General features: G+C 53.0%; 1 protein-coding gene across 2 annotated transcripts in view; it reads left to right on the forward strand.

The window, feature by feature from the left end:
* Positions 1-20,287: 20,287 nt before the first annotated feature.
* Positions 20,288-25,224, forward strand: part of LOC119112389 (NAD(+) hydrolase sarm1) — an 89,384-nt gene continuing 84,447 nt past the window's right edge. For both annotated transcript variants that reach the window (XM_037236565.1, XM_037236567.1), the window contains exon 1: positions 20,288-20,552. In XM_037236565.1, coding sequence (XP_037092460.1) covers positions 20,499-20,552 — 54 coding nt within the window. In that variant the 5' untranslated portion in view covers positions 20,288-20,498. The remainder of the gene's footprint in view (positions 20,553-25,224) is intronic.

Raw genomic sequence — 25,224 nt, forward strand, 5'->3', positions numbered from 1 at the left:
AGGCACCCAACGCATTTTTTGCAACCTATCATGCCTTTTGTTTCCAGAATTAGTAAACTCGCTTTGATGGGCCTGTTATTCCGAACATTACAAGAGCAGGGAGACCCCTCACCCGCACAGCAGCTGGGTTAATTCTCGCATATCTTCCCCCAAAAACGTTAGTAGGCAACATTTTGCCCGAAAATCATCGCGTTGCCTACCCTTGGGTTCTAAACTTAGCAATATTCGTTACATTAGGCTGTACTTACCGATGTCAACTTTGCCAGCCTATGCCCATGTCCCTCTACCCATATTCAGAATATGCTAAGCCCGGTGCACAAATTTCTCAGAAGACGCAGCCTACTGCGTCTCTGCTGTTCATAGTACTGAGACGCGCGGGCGCGTGCGGCCCACCGACTGGGCGGCTGGAGCAATGCCGTCGGTGCCTTCCACCGGGTACGGATGTGTCGGGCTGCGATAGGCCCCTAGGTGCAAACGCAGGATGCTCTTGCGACGATCCGTGTATTATAGTGTTTGAGAAGGTGTTACGCGATAGAATATCTGTAAACCAGTTAGTTAATCTATCATGCACAGCTGCTGGGTGACAGAGTGGATGCAGGCACCTTGAAACGCGGGGGATGGCGAGGCAAGTGATGGTAACTGTTGACCGACATTCCTGAAAGCTGAACGCGCTTTGGATCATGATGCGAGGAATGATCCGGACTTCCTGCAATAATCGCATTGCAGTGGTTGGCGGCCTGTTGTATGTACAATTCCACACAAGGCAGCATGGCAGTCTGCACACTGAACTGGAAGGTTGTTCAAGTTGCGCAATCGTGCAAGTGCGCTGTGGTTACACACGCGTAGCCAGATGATTGGGGAACCCTATCCGCTTCCGTAATAGGAGCTTTGCAAGGAGCATAAGGCGTTGCAAAGACAAAATCTGTACCCTTGTGATGCCCATCCCTGTCTGAAGCAGTTTTCGGCTAAGCTGCGCCTTGTTCGCCCGTAATGAATGCAGATAATGGCGGGTCGAGAACAAAACTGCAGGTTAGCCCTGGCTTGTCGTATGTTTCTCTGCACTGCAGACTGGAAATCACCCTCTGACCCTCGTGACCTGGAGGCTCCGTCAGGCGGGTGACTGCCCTCTGGGGGCGGCTCATGGGGATGTGGTTGTCACCAACGCCTTGATGAAGGGCGGCGGCGGGCCGGGGGTAGTACGCTGGCGTACGGGGCGGCGCGGCGGCACGACGGCGTGGAGCGGGCGGAGCTACTGGTGAGGCCAGGAGGCGCGGCACAGGAGTACGCCTAGCGTCCCAGGCTCGCGCCGCCGCCAGCTGGCTGAGGCAGAGCTGCTGATGCGGCCAAGAGGCGCGGCACAGGAGTACGCCTAGCGTCCCAGGCTCGCGCCGCCGCCAGCTGGCTGAGGCAGAGCTGCTGATGCGGCCAGGAGGCGCGGCACAGGAGTACGCCTAGCGTCCCAGGCTCGCGCCGCCGCCAGCTGGCTGAGGCAGAGCTGCTGATGCGGTCAGGAGGCGCGGCACAGGAGTACGCCTAGCGTCCCAGGCTCGCGCTGCCGCCAGCCGGCTGAGGTATGCGCCGGCGTAACAGACATGCGTCTAAGCTGAGAGGAAAGAAGCGCTTGGCGTGATGATGGGTTCTTCCTCCGGTTTCTCGGCATGTCGGGCCGCAAACAACAGAGTAGATCTGCAGCGCATGCAAGGCGATTGCAATATTGCAAAGCATGCCAAAGAAACAGCGATATCAAAGCAACTGAGTTTTCCACTAAACAGATTAAATGGTGATTATCAAAGGTCTTTTTCAACGCCCGTTTCTACTAAAGCATCCTTTTCCTCTTTCTCTTCGAACGTGAACATAGCTTTTGGACTCTTCGTTGCAGATGGAACCAGTTTTATCCAGGTTACAAGGCGGGATAATTTGGTTTTAGTCCTGTTCCACTCATGACCAATGTATTTTTGTGTCCACCGGCATTCTTAGCATTGAACACACTATCAAAAAAACATAGCACGAACCCAGCTGGTTGCTAAGCCTGCACATTGTTTTTATTTCCTTTGTTTTGTTCCTTTAATCGTGTTTTTAATTTGGCGCGATCAGACAACACGCGTACTATGCAACGCAATCCGATAGCGCGCATGCGACACAGCAACGTCGGGAAGATACGTAGGCAGAGGTTTGAAGAGGGTTGACGGTCGTTGCAGAGCATTGTACCACAGGGCAGATCCAGTAAATCTTAGGAGGTCCGACGATCTGTCGAGCAAAGTCTCAAATATGCCACCATCTGCATTAAAACAAGCAAAACTAGTGCAAGTTTGAGTGTCTTCAGCCGTTTGGCAGGGGTTTGGCGGCTGCTCTGGCCTCGCCCAGTCCCTGCCTTCGGAATCCCACTTGTCACACAAAATGAAGCTACAGATGCGCCATGGGTGACCAGTCAGAGCGGGCGGGAGGAGTTATATGTGACTGTTCGATGGCGTTTGTTGAGCAAGTGACCGCGCTGCGTGACCGACCAACGAGCAGTTGGCGTGGGTGGGATGAGTCGTGGGCGGAGACAGCTGAGTGACAAACGGCTGCCACGGTGGCGTTATGTCCGCCTGCAGATCTGGCAGCGAGAAATCACGTAGTGGCTATATTTAGAAAGCGGCGAATGGAATTCCGGGCTGCGTCCAATCTTGCATATTGGTGATTCATTGCAGTTCCCTGTGGATAAGAAGCTTTCAAAGCTCCTTCCGTGGCACGCGCCGACGTAGCCGGCCAAACGCAACCTGGGACAACGTCCAACACTGCTCCTTTATCACCAGCTGTTATCAACCTGTGCGCTCTCGCGGGCGCAGTCCAGTCCGCCTCCTCCCATGACCTCCACCATCTCAGCGTGCTCGACTTCGACCTGTTCCGGCCGGCTTTGCCTGGCACCGTCCACGAGTCAGCCTCGCCCCTGACCTTGGCGCGGCCGGGCCTCCCCTGGACCTGTTTACCCTGCCCGGCGGTCGCTCTGTTTGAGCCGGCGGCACGCCGACAGAGCCCCATGGGCCGGCCGCGAACCAGCGTCGTCGGCCGCGGCCGCCGCGACGAGAATAGCGGCCGTACGCCGGCCCGCCTGCAGCCGGCTGGTCGGCGCCTGGCGCGCGCCGCCGCCGGCACTCGGAGCCCCGACCCGCTCCGACCCGCCGGCCCGATGGGCGTCTGCTGGAGCGGGGCAGGTGCGCGGCGCCGGCGTTGGCCGCCCCGCCGGATGTGTCCGTCTATGTGCCACGGTCGGCGCCACCCCGCCGTCACGGCCTCGTTGTCGTCGGCTAATGCCAGCCGCTGTCGGTTGCGGGTGTCGGTTGCACGATGTTGCCTCAGCTGCTGTTGTTTGCGGCGTGTCGGCTGCTGCAGGCCGGCTGTTGTGACAGTGATGGTCCCGTGTTTCAGTGGCCGGTCCGTCGGCGCAGACAACACAAGCTCCTGGCGGCGCTGACCCGCCACCAGCGCCAGTCGCCACCGGCGCCGGCCGCCTTGCAGAGACGAAGGGTGCTAGCGAAAGTCTGAAGGCCCACAGCACCGCCAGCGAAACCCACAGCGGTGACACCAGTGAGAGCAAGTGCGGCAGTGAGATACCCAATCCTAGCGAGGCAAGCGATCTTAGTGAAACGAGGTATACCTGTGAGACAAGCGGTCTCAGTGAGACGAGAAGCAAACTCCGTGAGACGAGCTGCGGCGTACCGACGGCTGCCGAGGTCCTGCCCACGTCGTCGAGCTCCGCCCGCGGCTCGCTCACAATGCCCGCCAAGGAGCGCAAGCGCGATGACAGCAAGAAGCTGCTCAAGGGCCTGCAGATCTTTAAGCGCTCCAAGAGCAAGCAGTCGCTCACCTCCACGCCGTCGATGACGGCGGCCAGCCCGACGGCCGAGACAGCGCCGACACCCGGAGACCAGACGCCTGTGTTCGCGCCGGCTGACGAGGCAGACCGGAGGTCGTCGACACCGACGGCCAGCCTGGGGCCGGCGTCGGAGACGTCGTCAGAGCCGGCGCCACGCGGCATCTCGCTATCGCGCATCACCGGTGACGTGGCCGAGTCGGCGCCGGCCGGTGGCGAGGCCGAGTCGCTCGGCGGCTCAGCCACGCCCACCTCCGACGCCGAGCTCAACGGCTTCGATGGCATTAACGGCGAACTGGCCGAGAAACTACGCAAAGTGGAGGAGCTGGAGCGCAAGATCAAGAAGGTGAAGGAGGATGTGGATCGCGCCACCGAGCGCAAGCGCCGTCAGGAGGAGCTCGACAGCAAGATCATCGAGGCGCTCATCCTGGAGAAGATGCAGGGCATGGGGCTGCTCAAGGGCCAGGTGAGTAAGCAGATGGTGACGTGAGTCCATGTTACTGTCGCAGCTCTCAGCATTTGTGCCCCCGGGCCACGAACATCAGGATCGGAAACGCCAAGCTCCGACGAAGCGAGGTAGAGTTATATAAGAGCCTGCCGGTAGACACATACACATAATTAAATGACCTTGTGATCGTGAACAATTCATGTAGGTTAAAAACGGTTAAGTAGATTCCCACGAGCACCTTCGTTTGCGGCGTGGCTTGGCGTAGATTTAGACAAGCTATCCATGCTGCCACGCATGCGCCGGAGTTGCGGTGCCTGCCGAATGCAACAACAGCCCTGCACCACACCATTGTCTGTCAAGAAACCAGGGCGTGTGGGCCCACTGGAAGTCCAGGTGTCGACAGTCGGCGGCGAGGGCAGCGGCCGGGCGCGTTGCATCACCGCACTGCCAACGGCCGGGGCCAGCGACAGCGCCCGCGGCAGCGCCAGCTCAGCTCGGCCGAGGGGAAGTTTGGGTGCGGCAGGGTCAGGTGCCGCCTGGCTGGCAGCGGTGCCCGGTCTCACGCAGGGCGCTCAGTGAGGCCCGGTGAGCCATGCGGTGTGCGTGGCTGGCGCTCCTAATCCAGGCCCTGGTCGCCATGGTGGAGCGGTGCCGGGTCGGGGTGCACGGCTATGCCGTGCGCCTCTCGTGGCTGGTCGTGGACGTGCAGACGCGGTTGGAGCGGCACGTGAGTGGTGCACCGCCAATTGTGGTGACGGCGCCGCAGTGGATGAAAGCGCGTTGCTGGAACGCGGTTAAAAGATTCATTTGGTTGTTGTCCTGCGCTTTTCACGAATCATTCTTATTACTGAACTGTTTTGACGACCGGATGAATTTAAACTCAGTTGTTGTCAAATTCTGCACAATTTCATCAGACAATGCTTGTAGCGTATCCACCAAAGCTTACACCCGTCCCAGCTTTATTTCAATATGTGCACCATTTTTTTTCACCATAACAATGCAACGTTCTCGCCCACATCGATGCCAACCATCGCGATACGGCCCCAGCCGCTCGTGTTGAATTCCACAACGTTGACCGGCTTTAAAAACCAGACGTCTTGCTGTAGCCGTTCCACAAAATACGAAAAGATCACACTTTCCCTTGTGGCTTTGGAAGTTAGTATCTAAATTCTAGTTAGGACACCCGTGTTAGGCGGCTTTTTCTCTTCCACACAAGGAACAAATGTGAGGTCGTGAACAAACGCTGGCAACATGCAGATTCCATTTCCGTGAAAGGTTTTCTCTTCATGGAGTGACAGCGCCTCGTAGTTTCGGAGCCTGACGGACAGTACAAACTCCTCAAACATTATGGCTGCCGTTTACGCCGCAGTGCTTTGTTCAGGCAGCAGATGGACGGGCCAAACTCCTCCGCTCTGTCAGAGTGTTTATCCGCGCGGGCTTCGGAGCTCTGGGTCGGAGGTCGGCGGCTGGACGGTCTGCGGCCGGTCTGGCGGCGCAGCGCCGACGCCAGGTCGCCGACCCGCCCCCGCCCGGCGCGGCGGCGGCCCGTGACTCAGGCCCGCACCGGCCTCCGGTATCGGCTGATCGGCGCCCCGCCGCCGCCACCGCCACAGACGTGACTGGCAACGGAGTCTGCTGTGGCCGCCCAGCCTGGACTAGGAATTTCCGGCACGCCACGAGCCGGGCCTGCCTCTCTGTGTCTCGCAGTCGGAGGTGGCGGCGGCCGCGCCCGCTTCGGACCGCCACATCGGCCCTGGAACGGTTGACCGCACTGGTTTCGACCTAAGAGGATGAGATGAAGCGCGCCCAATGATGCTCAACGGGGCTTGGCTAGGCTAAGCTGTTTTTCATTGCAATGCACCGCATGCGACATGCCATTACATTTCGCACGATGCAGCAGACGATTGTGCTTCTCCTTAATCCACATTCGGGTCTTCAAACCTGGAAGCGCAGAGCCATTCTCACATCGTACTGCTCAAAATAGCCGACCACGTTTGAGCAAACTTAGTTAGCTTTCTGGTGCTTACGCCATGCATCGTTCACCCTCGCAAAACCTGTTCGCGAAAACACTGAAAAGGCTTTCAGCTCTATTGGTGGGGCATGCACCCAGCACCGTATACTCAAAGTCACTAGTTCGAGCCTGGCTACCAGATTGGAGATCCGTTGTCCCCTGAGACAGTTCGCTTCGGAGAGTGCAACGGTAAGTGGCTTAAGATGCTTTGATGCGTCGTTAGCCCCCCTACGCTTCTGTCGCAAAACATGTGCTTTTGTCGGCGACTCTCCTGCCGTACCGAGGCTGGCTAACAATGCCAAAGAGTTGGAACCTGACGAGTCCCTCGGCCTGTGTCTACGGCATGGAGCAAAGGTCGGCCACCGATGCCTGAGCGCAGGGTCCTGTGGAGGGTGCCGGCCGGTGTCCACCGGACCGGAGCCATCCCACCCCGAAGCCCGCAGGAGGTCGCGGCCTGGACCAGCGTCAAGAACCCAACGGTGCGCCAGCGGACGGCCTTCCCGCCTTGCTCGGGCGTGCTCGGCGGTGCCCAGGCTGTGGCGGTGCGTCAGCGGCGGCCCCGCCCGGCCGGTTCAGCTGAAGGTCGGCTGAGCGCAGCCGCAGCGCTCCGGCGTGCCAGCCTGAATCACCGAAGCACTGACCGGCGCATCCGGATAACAGCGGCTGCTGCTCAGCCCGCCGCAGTGCAAAGCGCCACGGAAAACACAGGACTTTTAAGTTGGCATCGCTGCTAAAGTGGCGCGTTTTGGTACGCTTCTTGAGATCCTTTAAGGCACTATTTTTTGCGTTAGCTAGCTGGGATGTTCTTTTGCTTTAAGTGTGCGGTGTGAACATATTTTGGCGATTCTGGTGCGTTTATGGGTTAAGGGAAATGCGGTAAGAGAAACGGCCAAGTCTGGTTCTGAGGCGATGCAGGTTGTGATTTCAGGCATCATCTCTTAGTCATTTTCCGCAGCAACACTGATCGATTACTTGTTTAGGTAGGTGTCTATCTACATAATTATTCGGGAAACAGTGATGATTCGTGGCTTGAAATGTAATTTTGTGATTAAGCAAGAGATTTGCATACGTCTTAGATGCATTTTTTTATGCGGATGAAAGTGCGGCTTTGTGTGGCTCTAATCAGGAGATGGATTAACTTCATATGATGTATTTTGAATGTGGATGAGCCATGTAAGTGGCAGATAATGAGTGTAGTTTCTCACACTCATCTGCTTCTTATCGTGACAGCTCCTATTTTAGCCCAGTATATTAGAGATATAGCAATGCAGTACCTATCCGTTTGGGTATATTGAGAAAAAGTATGACTGTGAACCTATGCGGGCTTTTTACTGATATTGCTGTTTGTGGACGGGATGCATTTTTATATGTGGGCGGCGTTGCGAGTTGGGCTTTCAAAGCCTCCAAAAAGCAGTAATTCCATTCCGTTCCCAAAGGACATCCGACTAAAACGTCACGCATGTAGCCCTGCAGTCAGGATTATACGTTTGGTGGCCGGTGCATCGTCCGTGCGATCTGTGGTTGCAGTCATGGTTAATTTAGCGCTGTGGTTGGATCGGGAGTTTAAGGTCGTCGAGCACTGCCGCACAGTGTGGCACCGCCCGGCGGACTCGGCGCTAGTTAATGTCGATAAAGATAATGTTGGTGAGCAGACAGCTGTGGTATGCGGGAGATTAGTGAACTGCGGTCTGAGCCCCTTGCCGAGGCATCTCTGATCTCAGCGCTTATGCAGACTGGTTTCCCTCCATGCCGAAGCGATGTGATGCGCTGCGTGCCTGGGCGGGCGGCAACGCCATATCGTCCGGCTGACGGCATCGGCTCCCCCAGCCGGGCCACGTGACTCCGTCTCACCTGGTCAGGTCACGTGACTCCGCCTCACCTGGCCAGGTCACGTAACTCCGTCTCACCTGGCCAGGTCACGTGACTCTGCTTCATCTGGTCGGGCCGAGTCTCTATGTAAGCAGAATTAGGCGAGATGCCTCCTCGATTGCATGTGATGACAATACAGGTAGCCTCGGGCCAATACCTGTTTGTCTGCGACAGACACACGCAAATTTTGGCTATCTAGTACTTAATAAGCCGGCGTAAAATAGAGAGCAAACTTTCATTACCACGTGCGACAATGATGGACTAGCCACAGACGATGATCGGAGCTGATCGGGACGCTGCATGTGGTGGTGATGTCCACGCTCTTATCGTCACACATCATCTAAGCTATGCTATCATACCAGTTTCCAATATCCCCGGATTCGTTGTGATTTGCTAGCTGTTTAGTTTCCTTGAAAATGAGAATGAGGAAATGCAGCCGATATCCATCTAACGGTGGCCATTGGCCAGGCTCGTTTTTCACAAAGCGCGATAGATTTTCCTCGCTGCTGAGCGAGGGAAGACTGTCTTCACTTAGGTCAGTCATGATGTGCCACCTCACAGGTCACGCATGAGCCCGGTTTGCTGATGTTTCGTGTCGTTTCGTACTGTCACAAGTACCGCCAGTCACATCGCAAGATCGACCCAACCGGGAGGAAAATATATTCACTGTCACTTGTCGCTTCAAACAATGCTGCTATGTCGCCGTGCCAATCACCTTTTTACACCCAGCCATCCTGATAGCATCAGCCGATTTAACAAGCAGTGCTCTACGACACGGCTCATAGTTGACTGGTTTTCTTCGGCCTAAAGCCTACATATCCCACGCAAGGGCTGCGCGCAGGCGTTATTGAAAATTGCAGCACCATATGTCCGTCTCAATCATGACAAGTATATGCTGAGATGACGCATCGTTTTTGCCCTTGTGTGGGATATGTGATATTATGAGCTGGATATGGGTATGTCATATTATTTTATGTAGGATAGTATAAGCTCGAAGCAGAGGATGCATTTTTGAAATGATGTTGTTTCACCCCACTTCTATGAACTAAAGACTTGAAGGGAGTGTTCCACATTTATATTGGGTTTTGAACTGAGTCATCTTGAAGATCTTTCGGAGCTGTTCACAATCCTGCCCTTCTGAATGCCCAAGCCCCCCTAGTTTCTGAGCTACACGCCCGCAAAATGGGGAAAGATATATCGGGGAGAGTATTTCAGTCACCTTGGCATTCATGACGTCATAAAACATCATTGAAATCCTGCTATTCCATAAGCCATGTGACGACCGAGGCTAAGACAAAAATTGTTGAGGCGTCCATATCTGGCGTTCGTGAGCGCGATTTCCAGATGTAACGGCCGTCAACTGGCTGTCAATCAATGTTGTGCGAGGTACGATGACGTCATCAAACTATGACGTATTGAGGAGCACATTTACTAAACAGAGAATGGTGGTTTCTACAGAAGTCCTCTCCACTTAAAAAAAATATATAACAATGGTAACGAATGAACTTGTTTCATCGTATCTGATGCTTGCTTCAATATCTTAAAATGTGAAGCATTCCATATAAGGGATCATGCGTGCGTATTTGACATACATCAATCGCCCAATGACGCGGTGAGGCTCAAAGTTTTCCATCACCTGCGCTGCCGTGTGCCAAAGGTTTTGCTCATGCTAGGGAGGTTACTCCATGACATATTTCTTTTCAGGGCCTAACCCAGCGGCCGGCTTCCAGCCGGACAATCGTCCAGGAAGTCCATAAGCGATATAGCCATGTCTGCCGTGCACATTTGAACTCCTGAGGAGCCTGCCTCGGTGTTCAGAGTCTGCCAAACACAATCCCCTGGAATGTTGGACGACCGTTATTCAGACCTGTGTGCATGACGGCCGTTGAAGCGCTGGCTGCTTCATTATTGCACATACCGCTCCTCTGCAACACTGTCCGCACGCCGCCCCCCCCCCCCCCACAGGTTGTCTGACCTTCCCTCGGCCGCTGCCTAACTGCCGCCCATAAGTCGCGCTTCAAGTATGTAAAAGATGAAACGGTCCGGCGCCGAGCTGCCCGTCTGCGACTGATCGTCACTGGAGGCGTGGCCGTATCTCGCGCTGAGCACCGGATGGCGGCGCGGTGTTCGCTCAGCTCTCACATGTTACACAGCGCCGACACGGAAAGACAATCATGTTGCGTGGGGTTTATCGCCTGCCTTACGTTGCATAACCGCATATGCCCCAAATCTACTTTCCAACGGGCATACGAATCCTGCGAGCATAATGCACCGCGTCTCGAGCCTCCGCGTTTTGTGTTGGTTGGATAATATGCCACATGGGTGCGGATGGCCCCATCAATGAAGACTTCCGTTGATGATTGGCTACAATTTCAAGTCATCATTTAAAAGAATCGGGTTGCCGTCAAAAAACTTTCATCAAGGAACAAATGCTGTGGTACGGAAGTGCGGGTCTTGAGCCCCAAGAAGCCGGTACACATCAGTGTGATGCATTCGCCCCCCATCTTATAAGATTCATAAGATTTGTGGCTTTTTGCAGCGCAAAGATAACACGCCTGGTGGAAAGCGAGACACCGAATAAATGAGGAGAGTATGCTGCAACCTTGTATCTATTTAACTCGGAAACTGTTATTTCAGTGGACCCAATTCCTGTTACAGTAAATGACAACAAACGAATATTATCACAACGGTTCTCGCACTAGTGTTTGGAGCAAATCACTGCAATTTTTTTCGCACGTAATAGCGTTTAGTCACCAGGGCATTGACTTTAACATTGAAAGCAGTTTAATTTAGGCCAATGTTTCACAGAATTCGGCCGTTAATTATGCAAAAACCTTGACTTTACCGGTCAGAGACTTCACAAAACTCAACCAACTCTTCAATGGCTTTGTGAGAAATCTGTCGGGCACTTCTGCGACTCACACAGTATGAAGAGGGTCTGATCTCATTAAGTCATTCAAAGCGGAAGAATTACCAGTGGCCCATTTGTGGTCGAGCTTTCAAAGAGCGGGATATTTGTATACATATTAAAGAAAAAATCAGTGCCTATTTATTGAAACAATTTTATACGAATCAAACTAATTTGCGGGTAGCACGGAATAGTAGTAGATTTTGGAGGGACCTACGGAAGAGTAGTAAATTTCGGAGGACCCACGGAAAGGGCAGGCTGAGCTTCTGGAAATCACCGATGGTTGTCCCGGCTAACAGGGTTTGGCGTGCCAACATACGTTTTGTAGAGTTTTAGAGGCTTTGGTTCTCCAACAACTTAAAAAGGATAGCTCTTCCGAAATTCAAATTGGTAGTGGCGGACAGGTTTGTAGTCCCCGTTACAACGATGCGCGCAGGAAAGCTTGCATCGGTACCGATTTAGCATACTCACGTGTAACACTTGAAGCGCCGTCAAACGTCTCATCCCGCGCCCGGTCAGGGGAGAAGTTGCGGTTTTTCGAGCACAAGTAAAAAACAAGAACTTGTGGCGACACGAAATTTGCATTACTTGTTCGTGTATTAATTTGGCATCATTTGTGCAGATTTAAAGCTTTGACCTACCAGGATCAGTAGCCTGGATGAGGACAGAGGACAACCTGTAAAATACTTTAATCACACATTGCTTTCTGTGGGTTATGCGCGTATGCTCAAACTGTGTATAGTAACAGAAAATGATAGTACCCACAGTCTCTACACTTATATTTTTTTGGAAATGCGAGGTAGTTGGCTTAAACTGGCCCGTGAATAATGCAAGTTTTATTTTCGTATAATTTTATGATGTAAATGAGGAATATAGTACTATTGTACATACGCAGCCATCATGTGACCACAGGAAACATGATTTTGGCCCGGGTCATGACCCATCTCTATGGGTACCCTCCGCAAAACACATGCAGAGCTCAAAATAGACAATTGTTTTAGGTAATTTTGGACGCAGGAATAGAATACCCCTCTACAGAAATGTTGAGATAAATTTATAATACATTTTGAGGTCACCATAGGTCCTGCAAGATCATATGAGGCTATCCAATGCCAATGACCCTTGTTTTCAGTAGTGGAGAGATTGCATGAACGAGCGCGATGCGTGTTTGTAAAGTCGGTGACGTTTAATTTCTGTACCTGTTTTCAGTTTGTCATAAATACGTTGCCGAGCGTCGAAGGGACTGCGTGTAATGCAGACCACTATGTGATCTTGAGTGCCTGTACATGTATAACATGTTGTTCTAACCACGAAAAGTATTGCACTGGTCACATAGACCCGGTTGGCATTTAATTTTGTCAGTTGATTGGTGTATGAATTTGACACAAGTTGACCTCAGATGACCTTTACGTCACCCTGAAATGGTAGTTTTGTGCCTGGAATACTTTTGTCCCACAGCTGCACTTATCACGCGCTCGGGTGGGGGTCAAATTGACCACCCGAAGGTTTTTCCAGAATGGTTTCCGAACGACGCGGCGTAGCCGCGCCAAATTGTGCATAGTTATAGACAATTGAATAGCGGATCGTTTGGCATCAACAATTTAGATGTAGCTTGTAAGGTCTGACCTATGGCAGGTCAAAGTTAGGCCATGATTTCAGCGAAGGCAATTCCTAGGGAATCCTTCAATCTGATCCAACAATGAAGTGTTAGGTGAAACCATACATCTCTGAGATGCTTTCTTAGGCAACGCAACAGTTGAATGAGCAAATTGCACTGACCTAAGGTCAGGTATGAAGGTTACACCCAGGTCAAAACCAACCCGTTTTGTTACTTTAGGGCTTGCTGTATGGGATAGTTTCGGTGCTCATTTCGAATTTATTGATAGCAGGAACCACATTACACATCATCCATGGACTAGCAGGAAGCACATTATACGTCATCCATGGAATTTTTAGAGGTCAGAATAGGTAGTTGACCTTATATGACCCAGGTCAATATTTTGTTTTAGGAACATACCGTCTAGCGTAATCTTTGTCGCTTAGTCAAATGCAAAACTCAAAACAATCTTGAATGATTTTGGTCACCTGGGCCTTCAAAAGGTCAAGCAAGGCCACTGACCTTATATGAGCGTGTGACCCTTTGCTTAGAAACGGTTATGTGCGTTATGGTGGCACTTATGAGACCAACCTGGAATTTGAACTTGTTTGACCTTTTTTGACCCAAATTGTATGACCTAGGAACCTGAAACTTTGACCTAAGTGAGTTCACATACAGGTTAAAATACCCTGTAAATTTAGTGTCTCTAGCTCTCTTAGTTCTTGAGATCTTAGGGGGTCAAATTGCCCCTTACCTCCACCCGAGCGAAGGGTATCTAACCGGCCACACGGGTGCGTGTTAATAAGATAAACCTAGAAACACATTGTGAAGAAAAGTATGGCTCTTGTGGGCTACTGGTGGACCATTCCTGGACGGTGGGGTGATCTGACCTGACCTACGTGGGAGACGAAAATGGTCGAAATGGACTCACTACAGTCCACAGGTCAGATTTTCTTCGGTGCATTCTTCGTGATTTGGCAAGACCTTCAAGACGCTATCTTTGTTTTTCTCATACGGTGTCTGCGAGTTGGAGATCCCTGGGGGAGCCGACTCCCCCCCCCCCCCCCCCCCCTCTTCCCGGCCCGGCGCAGTTGTCTCAGACTCCCGGCCGAATGCGGGCTAAAAAATGTGTGTTATAAAGTGTTAAAAAGCACGGCATGATTTACGACTGACTAACATGCACGATAGGCTATCGGTACACCTAGACTGGAGAAATCCAGATGCGCGTGAGTCAAGAAGTGCGGAAGTCAACATACAAGGTATGTGAGATGCCCGCGTGCCGGGCTGCGGGACATGAACGCACCTTTTGCGAGCTGAGAGCCACACACGGCCTGCTAACATCTGCTCTACCTGACTCCCCCAACATACCTGACTCCCCGCATCGGGATCTTTCAAGTCATATACCGATGCCGAAAGGTCTTTAAACAAACCGGACCTAACTTACCGCACGCGCCCGGGTGGATCGCTGATCACATCTTCACGGTTAGGAACGGATTAATTTCGTCAAAACAGTTCTCACCTGCCATCTTGCAGGTCAGCTTGGGACAATTAGCTTCTTATCATCTGGGTAAGCGGTCCTCTAGCGGTGTCTTGAGCTACTGCAGTGTAGTATCTGGGCCTTTGGGTTGCGCTGCTGTTATCGGCGGCGTTATCAGACCGGACAGGCGAGATGGATCAATCAAACCTGCCACGTGCAGGAACGGGAGTGCATTCCATGTTTTTTCCAGAGCTCCTTAGCGATGCGTGGCAAGTTCCGACTTTTAAACAAGTATTTGGGCCACGTCTGTTAAGGACATTCCCCTGCTTGCAAACCGCTGGGAACGCTGATGCCTACCACCTCCGTCAGTCGCAGTCCGTGACATTTGGCGCGGTCCGCACATCTGGCGCGTCCGAGCCGGTCGCTGCCGCGAGCCGCTGCCAGCCAGCCCGTCCCATCCAGCCCACAGCCGGGCCGGGCCGGTCGCCGCGCCGTCGCGCCGGCCTTGGCTTTGTGCGCGTTGCCGCCCGGCGGGCCAGAGACGAGCCGACCTCCCATCGCCAGGCGGATATGCCACGCGCGTGTGCAGCTCCCCCGCCGTCGGAGGGACGCCGCCGGCAAGGGCGCGCAGACCACCATGTTGCGGAGCAGCGGTGTTCAGCGCATGTAGGATGGCTTCGTCGTGCTTGAGTCGTTGTCAGCCTGTGGGCGACTGCAGGAGGCCGCCGGTAGCTTGGACCAGCCGATGCACGAGTCCGAACGGGGCCGGCCATGCCACCGGAGCGGTGCAAGGAATCACTTTCGGACCGCGTCCCGCCGGCGCCGTCAGACGGCGTGATCCCCCCCCCTCCCCCCCCCCCGGTCCCACCGGCGCTGTCAGACGGCGTGACCCCCCCCCCCCCTCCCCCCCCGGTCCCACCGACGCTGTCAGGCGGCGTGGTTCGCCGTCTGTTTGCTCGCAGGGTGTCGAACTACACGAAATGTGACCAGCGATTCTCTCCCGGGCCTGTCGGTAACCGGTATTGGCTCATGAACTGTCTCGGGCGCCGGGCAGCCCGAGACGGTGATGCTCTCTGGACGGCACACACCGTCAAACTGCGCGTCTGCAAGTCTGGCGTGACTGCCGGGCTGGCTGAAGGGCCGCTCATTCACCGGCCGAGCCATCCGTGCTCGCGTCTGGCCCGTCACCAGGCGAGCTTCATCACTGGACTGCCGACTGCCGACTGGCGGCCAACTCCACCGACCGGTTGGCAACAGGTGGTGGGGAGGGCGAGTGAGCCTGCTGGGGGCGCAGAACCCTCCAGGCAGACAGCGTGCCGCTGACTGCCAGCCGGCAGCGGCGGCGGCGGCGGCGGCGCAGCGTTTGAAGAGCCTGGCCGTGTTTTCGTTGCCGATCTAGACGCGCCGAATGCGCTGCACCAGATCACACGCTTCCGCCGCTGCTCTTCAGTTGGCTGCGGGCCACATATCCGGTGATGATGTTGGTTCTGGTGCGTGCCAGGGCCACCGCTGCCCGGTCTGAACGCAGTGGTGTTCCGCTTGTTTTCACGTGAGATCGTGACGCGAGGCGACATACAGCCAGACGGCGCGAACTGGGTGCAGAGTGTGGTCGTCATGGCACCATCGGAGGCTTAGTGGCCTGCCCGGGCCGGGACCTGTTCAGCACGTCGTTTTAAGAAGGGGCTTTTTGTGGTCGGATGTAAGAATTATTTAGACCATCAGTCTTCTTTCACGTGTCGGTATCACACAAGTTTCCACCCCATAGTTCTCTGGCTGTCGTCAGTTGTTAGTGAGTCATGAGAACGACTGGATGGCGTTTGACCTTAAGCTGTGTGCGTATCACAGCCCGAGTTTCCTCCGTGTAATTACTGGGACTCCAACCACGGTTTCCTGAGTGCAGTCTCGAGCTCCACCACTGGGATGACCGGAAGAATGATATGTTGGTGTTAAAACTTTTCTATTCATCGCCTGAAGGTTTGGATTTTGTTGCGGAATTTCGTGCTATATTATGGTGATGTCATATGATATTATCAGATGCAACAACATAACATCACTACTTTATTAGTTGAAGGATTTGCCACGCTACGATGGATGTCGTATATGCAGTTCTTTGTGCATTCCTTAGGTATCTGTGGTCCGACTTGTCACATCGTTGGCAGATTCTTCGGATATGCCCCGTCAGGAGGCAAACATGTCATTGCTATTGGGTTTTCCTTTGGCTCCCTTGCCTTTTCAACATATCCTTGGGGGATTCACTTCGATGAAGCATCGCTGTCACGCGTTCCTGTAGAATGACTAAGCGCTCGACTAAGTGGTGCAGTTCTATTTTCCTACTTACGTCATCTTCGCCGATCTTTTTTGTGCGATATGGAAGGCATTTTTACAGCGCCTTTCTCGACAGCGTGAGGGCAGTGTGACTGGAGGAAGGTTCAGCTGGTGACCGGTGGCTGCCGGCTTCGGTACACCGGTGTCCTGAATCTGTCGTCCACTCCCGGTCTGTGCGTCTGCTGTGGTACGCTATCTGTCCGATAGCCTGTTGTGGTACGATATCTGTAAGATAGCCTGTTGTGGCACGGTATCTGTAAGATAGCCCGCTGTGGTACGATATCTGTACAATAGCCTGCTGTAGTACGATATTTGTACTATCACCTGTTGTGGTACGATATCTGTACGATAGCCTGTTGGGGTACGATATCTGTACGAAAGCCCGTTGTGGTACGATATCTGTACGATAGCCTGCTGTGGTACGACATCGGTACGATAGCCTGCTGTGGTACGATATATGTACGATAGCTTGATATCTGTGCGATAGCCTGTTGTGGTACGATATCTGTACGATAGCCTGTTGTGTTACGATATCTGTATGATAGCCTGTTGTAGTACGATATCTGCATGATAGCCTGCCGTGGTACGATATCTGTACGATAACCTGTTGTGGTACGATATCTGTACGATAGCCTGTTGTGGTCCATGGTGAACCGGATGAATGGTTGCAAGTTGTTAATGTGATCGAGGAATGTTGTAATGTGTTCTCGGTAGACGGTCCGCTGACAGAGGATAGAGGACTCCTCGGCTGACAGAGAACGAATGTGCCGCCGACGCATTGTAGCTACACTGATGGTTTGTTTGCTGTGGTTAACATCGCCGTATGTTCGGAATGCTCCATGCAGTGGTTGGCAATCATCGGTGTCAAAGGCAATCCTCTGGGCATTCTCTCGGTTTACTGGTAGTTTCGTTCGTTTAGCTATAACATGATTGTGGTCACATCGAATGTGAGTAGCTCCCTGATGTGGGTTGACATGCCTGGTCTTTCCAGTGGCACGTCATTATTTTTCAGCCTCTTCCGCACACTCGTTGAAGTGCTGTGTTTGCACGTCGGCCGCCTTATGTGTTGTTACGTTGGTGAATATGTTCCCTGTTACGAAGCTGATCTTTTTTGAGTCAGGTGATGTGCGCATGACTTGTACTAACGAGACTAAGCAAGCTTAGCTTTTTATGAAACCCTTATCATTCATGATGCTGGTTTCCCACTCAAATAGCAGACTGATTTATAGTTTTTCACAAAGATTGGGACGAGGTATTGGTATCACGGATGGATACGAAGTGTCGTCCTCGTCTGTTGTGTTAGTATGTGCACAACATCTCGGCCAGTTAACTTCCCGGCTGTATTTAGGTGTTATGGAGTTCCGAGAAAGACTGGATGAGGTTTGGCCTTCAGCCATGTGCGTGGCATAGCCTGAATTGTCTCCCTGGAATTTTTGGGAATATTCCCTGCTGGCTAGCTCAGTTGGTACGAGGACTCCATAATACCTGACGACGAACGGAGAGGGAACTGGCCGAAGTGTTGCACACATGTGAACGCACCGGACGAAGATGATAGTCGGAACAATGATTACATCCTCAGATGGTCTTAGTCAAGAGCCGGCTCAGCACACGGCAAGCTGCGCCCCGGCAGCTGACGATCGGTCTTAAGGATGCCTTGATCTTGGACAACTGAGGTAGTCCGTACCTTGATCTTGCGCAACTGAGGTAGTCCGTACCTTGATCTTGCGCAACTAAGGTAGTCCGTACCTTGATCTTGCGCAACTGAGGTAGTCTGTAGGTGTGCAGCATTGCTGTGATGCTGATTAAGATATCTGTAGCCTCGGACATCCAATTAGCCTTTGTCCGACTTCACGCGTCCTTGCCGTTCTCTATGCACTAGGTCAGTCTCCGTTCGGTTCTTGACGAAGGATTTCGCCTCAGGGTGCCGCATGTCCCAATGCTCATCAGGTTTTTAAGCGTTCGAGCAAGCTCTACTCTATTATTCGCCACTGTGTCATTTCCTTCGTCATCTGAGAGCGTGATGGTGTCATCGTTATTCGTGAGCTGTGGGTGGTGGATCCGTATTTTGGGTTCACATTTGGCTCTGGTGATTTAGCCTTTCCAATGCTTGTCTGACGCTCCAGCGTAGCCTTTGTCTTTCTTCTTTTCCGTTCCGCGTTGCTGTCTCTTCTATGGGAGTTAGGATTCCCAGGTGGTTTCTTTACGCGTTGAAAGTTGCGAGGCTTAATTCGTTATTCAGTTTTGATTGCTCATGTGATGGAATTCCCATGTGCATGATGTAGGTTAACACCGCCTTGATTGTTTGCATTCAATTTGAGACTTTTTTGCTATTGAGCTTCTCCACCTCGCGAATCTGAACTTAATTTACCCTTTGATCTTCGACTGCGTGAGCTTTTTTGGAGACGTTTGATACGCGGATGAGATTTTCTTCCGCTGTTCCTTGTGATCTCTCTTCGACTCAATGCTTGATGTTGACTTTTCTAGATTCATCTTGCCCCGATTTTGGAAGGCAGTCCGCTCACTCACACGAGTGTGGCTGGTCGTTTTTTTCTGCTGACCTGGTCCGTCTTTGGTCGTGATCGGGGCTTTCACTTGCAGTCCTGCTGGAGTGATGTTTTCACTTGCAGTCCTGATGGAGTGATGTTTTCGCATGCAGTCCTGATGGAGTGATGTTTTCACTTGCAGTCCTGCTGGAGTGATGTTTTCACTTGGAGTCCCGCTGGAGTGATGTTTATACATCTGCACAGCAATGTCAGAGGATTCCCTGCGCGAGCCTTGCGGAGCGTTGTATAGGAGCCTTGTATAGATACCAAGACAGGGGCTGCACTCCGAGTCATTACTCCATCCGTAATGCTAATCGTTCCGTGACCATGTAATATCTCTGTCGAGTTGGAAGGGCTGAACTTCTTGTTGGGTAGCCTCAAGCCCCTCCGACTGAATGCGTTCCTGCACCTCTGGTTGAGACCTTGACCCCTATGCGATCCAGATCCAGCTGCTGAGGTGCGGTCCAGGTCGAGTTGCGTCCCATACTTTGTTCTGGTGTAGTCCAGGTTCGTTTTGGGCCCGCACAATTACAGTTTGTGAGTTGAGCAAGTCTATTTATTAATTCCTGGCCCACCTGATCCCATAAGTATATTTTGGGCAGTCCAGGAGTTCAGTATACATTGGGCAGTCCAGGAGTTCAGTATACATTGGGCAGTCCAGGAGTTCATTTTTACAAGCCCATGTTGGGGTACAGGCTGGGCCCAACTGAAGTCCATTAAGCTTCGGACCAGACTCCGTCGTAGTCCGTTCAAGTGCGATGCGGGTCCGTTGACCGCCTCATGTTGTTCGTGAAAATGGTTCCTGTCTGATTCCAGCACGACTCCATGAAGCATGCGCCTCGTCCTAGCATGCTTAGCTGTGGCTGAAAGTCGGCAGGGCGGGTGACCGCGACTCGGGGCTGGGTGCGTGGGCAGCCCGTCACGGCGTGATTCACATCGCACGGGGCGGGCGCGCGCTGCCGGCGCCCGGCGTACTCCACCCAAAAACAGTCTGCCCACCCGAGGACCAGCGCCGCCGAGACTTCGCGGCGCCTGAAGTTGGCCGTCGCGCCGTGCTCGCTGTGCTCGACGCGGGCGCCGCCGGACGGTCTCTCCGCCCACGCCTGCGCGCCTCCGCCTCCCCGCGCAACGTCCGTGCCCTCCGTGCCGCCCACCAACATAACAGCCCACCAATCGCGCTCTTCATCACAAGGCCTCGAGAAACTGCCGCTCCTGGCGCGCCGGCCCTGCATCTAGTCGTGTGCCAGTGCCGGGACTCGCACGTGTATTTTCGGCGGCGGCTGGCCCCGTAACCGTGACCGACGGTATTTTTAGCGGCTGGGCAGCCGTCGGTATATGCTGCCCGGGAGTGTCGGCGGTGCGACTTGAGGGCAAGGTCGTATGTGCGCCTGAGGCGGTGTTTGGGGCCGGGAGAAGCGCGCGGACACCAGCAGCGTCGTCTCGTCGTCCGCGGTCGGGCCGCGCAGCATGCCCGAAATAGTGGAGGTGGTGGAGCCCCTGACAGGAGCGCTCCAACGCCCGGTGAGTTTTCCCCGGCCAGGGGTGCGCCTAGGGAGTTTTTATATTGCGTCGGCTGGTTCGTATTGTCCGTGAAGTGCATCCAGTTGTGTCAGCCAACGCATGCGCGCCTGCTCCTGTTCGTACACGCGGGCATCCGGTCCGTATTGTCTTACCATGTTGTTTGCTCGTCAGGCTCCTCTCCCCTCGTGCGAGGTCAGTTCCTCTCCCGCATCTACCTGCTGGTCACTTGCTCCCTTGGTTGTATTCCGTCTCTGCATTGGCGCTCTCGGAGCCTCGCAGTAAAGCGACTCGGTAGGATCTTGTCGCGCGATCCCCATCTTGCAATGAAGCGGCTCCGTAGGATCTCGTCACGCGATCCCCATCTTGCAATGAAGCGGCTCCGTAGGATCTTGTCGCGCGATCCCCATCTTGCAATGAAGCGACTCCGTAGGATCTCGCCGCGCGATCTGTCATCTCAGAATGTTCTCCGTTGGTTCTCAACGGATTATCCATCGAAGGCATCTGGTCTTTGAATTGACGGCCTGGTGCGCTAACGCATGACCTACGGCTGTTCAACATCTGCACACTCTGCTTCTTATTGGCCTAGTCTTGCCACCGAACCGTCCTGTCTTCACGGCATGGGGCGTCACACGCATCCCGTCGCACGGCCTCTGTCCGGCCCGGCTGGTCAGCGCCGGCACTGTCAGGGCCCGAACAACCACCGCCGTCGATGCCGACGAGCCCTCCGTTCGGGGCGTCGCCGGCCCGGCTGGACAGCGCCGGCACTGTCGGGGCCCGGACAGTCACCGCCGTCGATGCCGACGAGCCCTCCGTTCGGGGCGTCGGGAGCAGGGATGAAGGACTGTTTGGAAAATACGGCATGCAGTTGTGACAGTGATCTCATCATGCCCCTTTAAATAGGTGCCGTTGTTGCATTGCTGCAATGAAGGAACTTCGCTCCGTGGAGTTTGCCGCACCACCTTCACCAGCGTGTTGCATAGTTGCCGACAGTGGCTCGGGTTGTTTAGGTGCAAGTCTGCCTGCCTTGCGCACCAGACGTCATTGCAGCGAGTGGCCTTAATATTTGCATTCACAAGGTGATGGGGGAATTAGCGCGGAGGTGCTGTGCGGCAACCAACAAATAGTGGTTAAAGATCTTGGTAGACGGGTGTGCTTCCTAGTTGTTGAGATCCAACACTGAACCCGTAACGGTAAACACAAATGGTGAGGGTATTGCATGTGAGCTATAAGCATGCGCTGCCACGTTTAGGTTCACTATGAGATGATATGATACTCAGTCTGGGCAGGGTCTCAATGACTGCAGCAGTAAACAAACGAACACAGATCAGCCGACCAAGCATCTAGACTTTGAACTGCCCGCTGGACATGCTTTTTCGTTGACTTGGTCCGTCTTTTGGGTTTATTTGTGCTTCTTTGCCAAGTGTTTGCAAATCAACAATGCAGAAGTAGCAAAGAGACGAGGTGTATGTGTTGTTAACCCTGAGGTGAATGCTCAAAGCGCTCCCCATCACACGACTTCAGTTGATCAGGCCGACCAGTGTTGCTCTGGCTCACCCTCATGGTTCCTTTCTCTGCCTGCCTGTGAGCTATCAGGCCGACCAGTGTTGCTCTGGCTCACCCTCATGGTTCCTTTCTCTGCCGGCCTATGAGCTATCAGGCCGACCAGGGTTGCTCTGGCTCACCCTCATGGTTCCTTCCTCTGCCGGCCTGTGAGCTATCAGGCCGACCAGTGTTGCTTTGGCTCACCCTCATGGTTCCTTTCTCTGCCTGCCTGTGAGCTTGTATTACTTTTAAAATCCTGCGAATACAGATGGCTTTCGTTATTTTTTACCGTCCTTAGACCCAAACAGGCGAGCGAGGTAGAGATATTACCCAAATATCATTCGGCCTCCTTTAAGTTTTCGAAACATTCTTATCACGCAACACAATACGCTGAACGCTGTGTGTTTCGACCGCAGGGAATCATTGCATTGCTCTATAGGCATTGTGGAACGCAAAACCTAGTAGAGGAACCGTCAGAGCAATCCAGAAACGTCTTATGAAACGATTACCATGGAGCTGCCACAACATTTCCATTTCCACATAGGAACAAAATGAATTAATCTTCTCAGGTTGAGTTTCCTCGTATCTCCTTTTTTCTGAAACTCACTCAATCATTGTAACGTTCCCTAGCATCTCAGGTCCAAAGATAGGCATTGCGAACTTGGATCCCGTTTTGTGCCGTTCAGAAAAAACCAGTTATCTGTTCTTAAGACTTCCACGTTGAATCATCTATAGTGGCGCTATATGGCTTCCATGTTTGGTGCGGCGTCGTGGCGCGTAAACCCTTCACGCCGCGGCCGCTAAAGGCGCGGCGTGGCGCGGGTGTGAGCCGGCCGGCTGCCCCAAGCGACACGCCCGGGCCGCGGCGCTGGAGCGGCTGCGCAGTTGGCAGGTGAAACGTCATCACCGGTGTGCTCCGGCCGCTGGCCGCCGCTGGTTTTGCATATTCATTGGGTGCAGAGGCGTAGCCAGGGCGGCGACGGCGTCCCAGCGCAATTTTCGAATGCAAGAAATATTATATGGCAAATGTGTACGCGAGGAACAGTTTTGGAGGCCATTCCGTATCAGACTTTTATGTTTCTTGGATCGTCGCGTCCTTAATAGGTTAATTGGTAGAGCTTTTCGATCTCACCATGTTCATGACAGGTGTAAAGTTGTTTTCATAGCAATGACGAATTCATGGTGCGGTAAATGGAGTATTTACTTACCGTAGCAAACGGCCGTACCGTGACGGTACGTCACACCTTGTCTGATTAAATGCCACAACGTAAACTTTGATGTGGTTTAATTGCTTTAATTGATGTCATCTTAACGATGTCATGGGCCTGACGAGGCGAATAACACTGGTAGACCGTGATGATCGGTTTACGAAAACCGAAAGATGTTGCAAAGTACAGACCAAAAGGCCGACAGTTGGTTGCGACATCTTGTTGAATGGATGTCCTGCGTCAAATTATCAGTGCCTTAATTGGAAGTTGAGCGGGGCCAGCGCGGATTCAGCGGGATATTTTGGGTGGCGTTTTTAATTATGTATTTGTCTCTTGAACAAGAATGAAACGTAGCAATCAGTTATTCATGGTTACAAGCTTAGACCAGATCATCCATGACAATGAATAGCGTATGTGTCCACATCAGCCAACTGTTGCGTCGTGTCTTCGGTAACAATATAAGGTTGTATTCGCTAGTCGAAGTCTCGGACTCGCAGGTGTTGTCCCAGATGGGTGGGCGAATCACGGATAGGGTTGTAACTTTTGGCTCCATCAATCCTTCTAAAAATATTAACTTTTGAATGAGAGGATGGATAGGTAACATGTATGACGGAAACCGAATGTATTAGTTTGTTATCCTCATCACTTTATCTAGCTCATTCCACATATGGACATCTTGTAGTCCCTCAAACGACCCGCGAAGCTTCTCGCCTTTTCTCCTGCGAATGCCTTTAAACAAGCTATCTCTGGTCTATTCGTGCATTTCCGGGCGGCCTGCCAGTCCCAGTGCGATGCATGCTCCCAGTAGAGGACGGGCGTCATTTCCGCCCGGAAACTGCCAGATCCGGCAGAGTTTCCGCAGCGCGATATCCCCGCCAACAATGGGTGGCGCGGACAGAATGAGCAGGCGCGGCGGCGGGAGTTCCGTCTGTATATCTGTTGGGCCCGACGTTTGCGCGGCGACCGCCCTCTTCCGGCGACAAACATCTCGAGCCGCCGCCTGTTATCAGCTGGGATTGCCACTTCCGTCAGACAAGGATTGTTCTTGTCATCGGGTACTGTTTGCAAAGCGATTGCAGCCGTTATGAAGCGCTTGTAGTTTCCGCGCGGTTCCAGCCGAAGTGAGCCGTGCCCCTCACGCTAGGAGTTTGTGGCTTTGAGTTCCAGAAGCGGCATGGTTCAGATCCGGTTGAAGGCGTTAGGGTTTCTCCAATGTGGAAAGAAAACCAAACCTTGTGGGTTTGTACTGCCATGATGACGTGTTGAAGCTCTGAACGCGCCACGTGGCTCGGTGCATACATCTAGCTACTTTTTATCAAAAAACGCCTGACAGTAAAGTCAAGATTACGAGACAAAAGTAGTTCACGCTTGAAACGAGTTCTGCTTAGCGTGCAACCTAATCCCTCTGACCTGCATTCAAACATCGAAATAAACAAAAACTTAAACCTAAGTTTCTTGGTTTTCTGGTTATCATACGCACGTTATCAATAGCAATTTTAGTCGCTGTTGTGCCTCGCGCTTCCAAAAAGAGAATGATGGCTATCATTTTGCAATGTCAGCTGTCAGCTGCCAGTGGAACTGATTGTTTCACACTGTAGAGCAGCCTTATGTGATATTCGGAACATTGTAAGCGGAAAATGATATGATCGATCGGCATCAAGCACAACTCGTGCAGGCCTTAGATATGTCGATTGGGTGCTCCACAATTCGACCAGTCCTGTTCCTGATGTCGTGTCGGATAGAGGTAAGCTTGGATGTGGCGTCTGTGCTTTGTCTCTACGCGACTATCTCTACGTGACCTGGGCCCCTCACTGTTCCAGTTAAAGATCAGTGAAGCTATATCCTTCCTAAGATAGAAGCAACCTACTGGTGTGAGAGGGAGAGAGAGAGAGAGAGAGAGAGAGAGAGAGAGAGAGAGAGAG

The sequence above is a fragment of the Pollicipes pollicipes genome, unplaced genomic scaffold, assembly GCF_011947565.3.
Source record: "Pollicipes pollicipes isolate AB1234 unplaced genomic scaffold, Ppol_2.1 Scaffold_7261;HRSCAF=8764_pilon_pilon_pilon, whole genome shotgun sequence".
In the NCBI taxonomy this organism is placed as follows: Eukaryota; Metazoa; Arthropoda; class Thecostraca; order Pollicipedomorpha; family Pollicipedidae; genus Pollicipes; species Pollicipes pollicipes.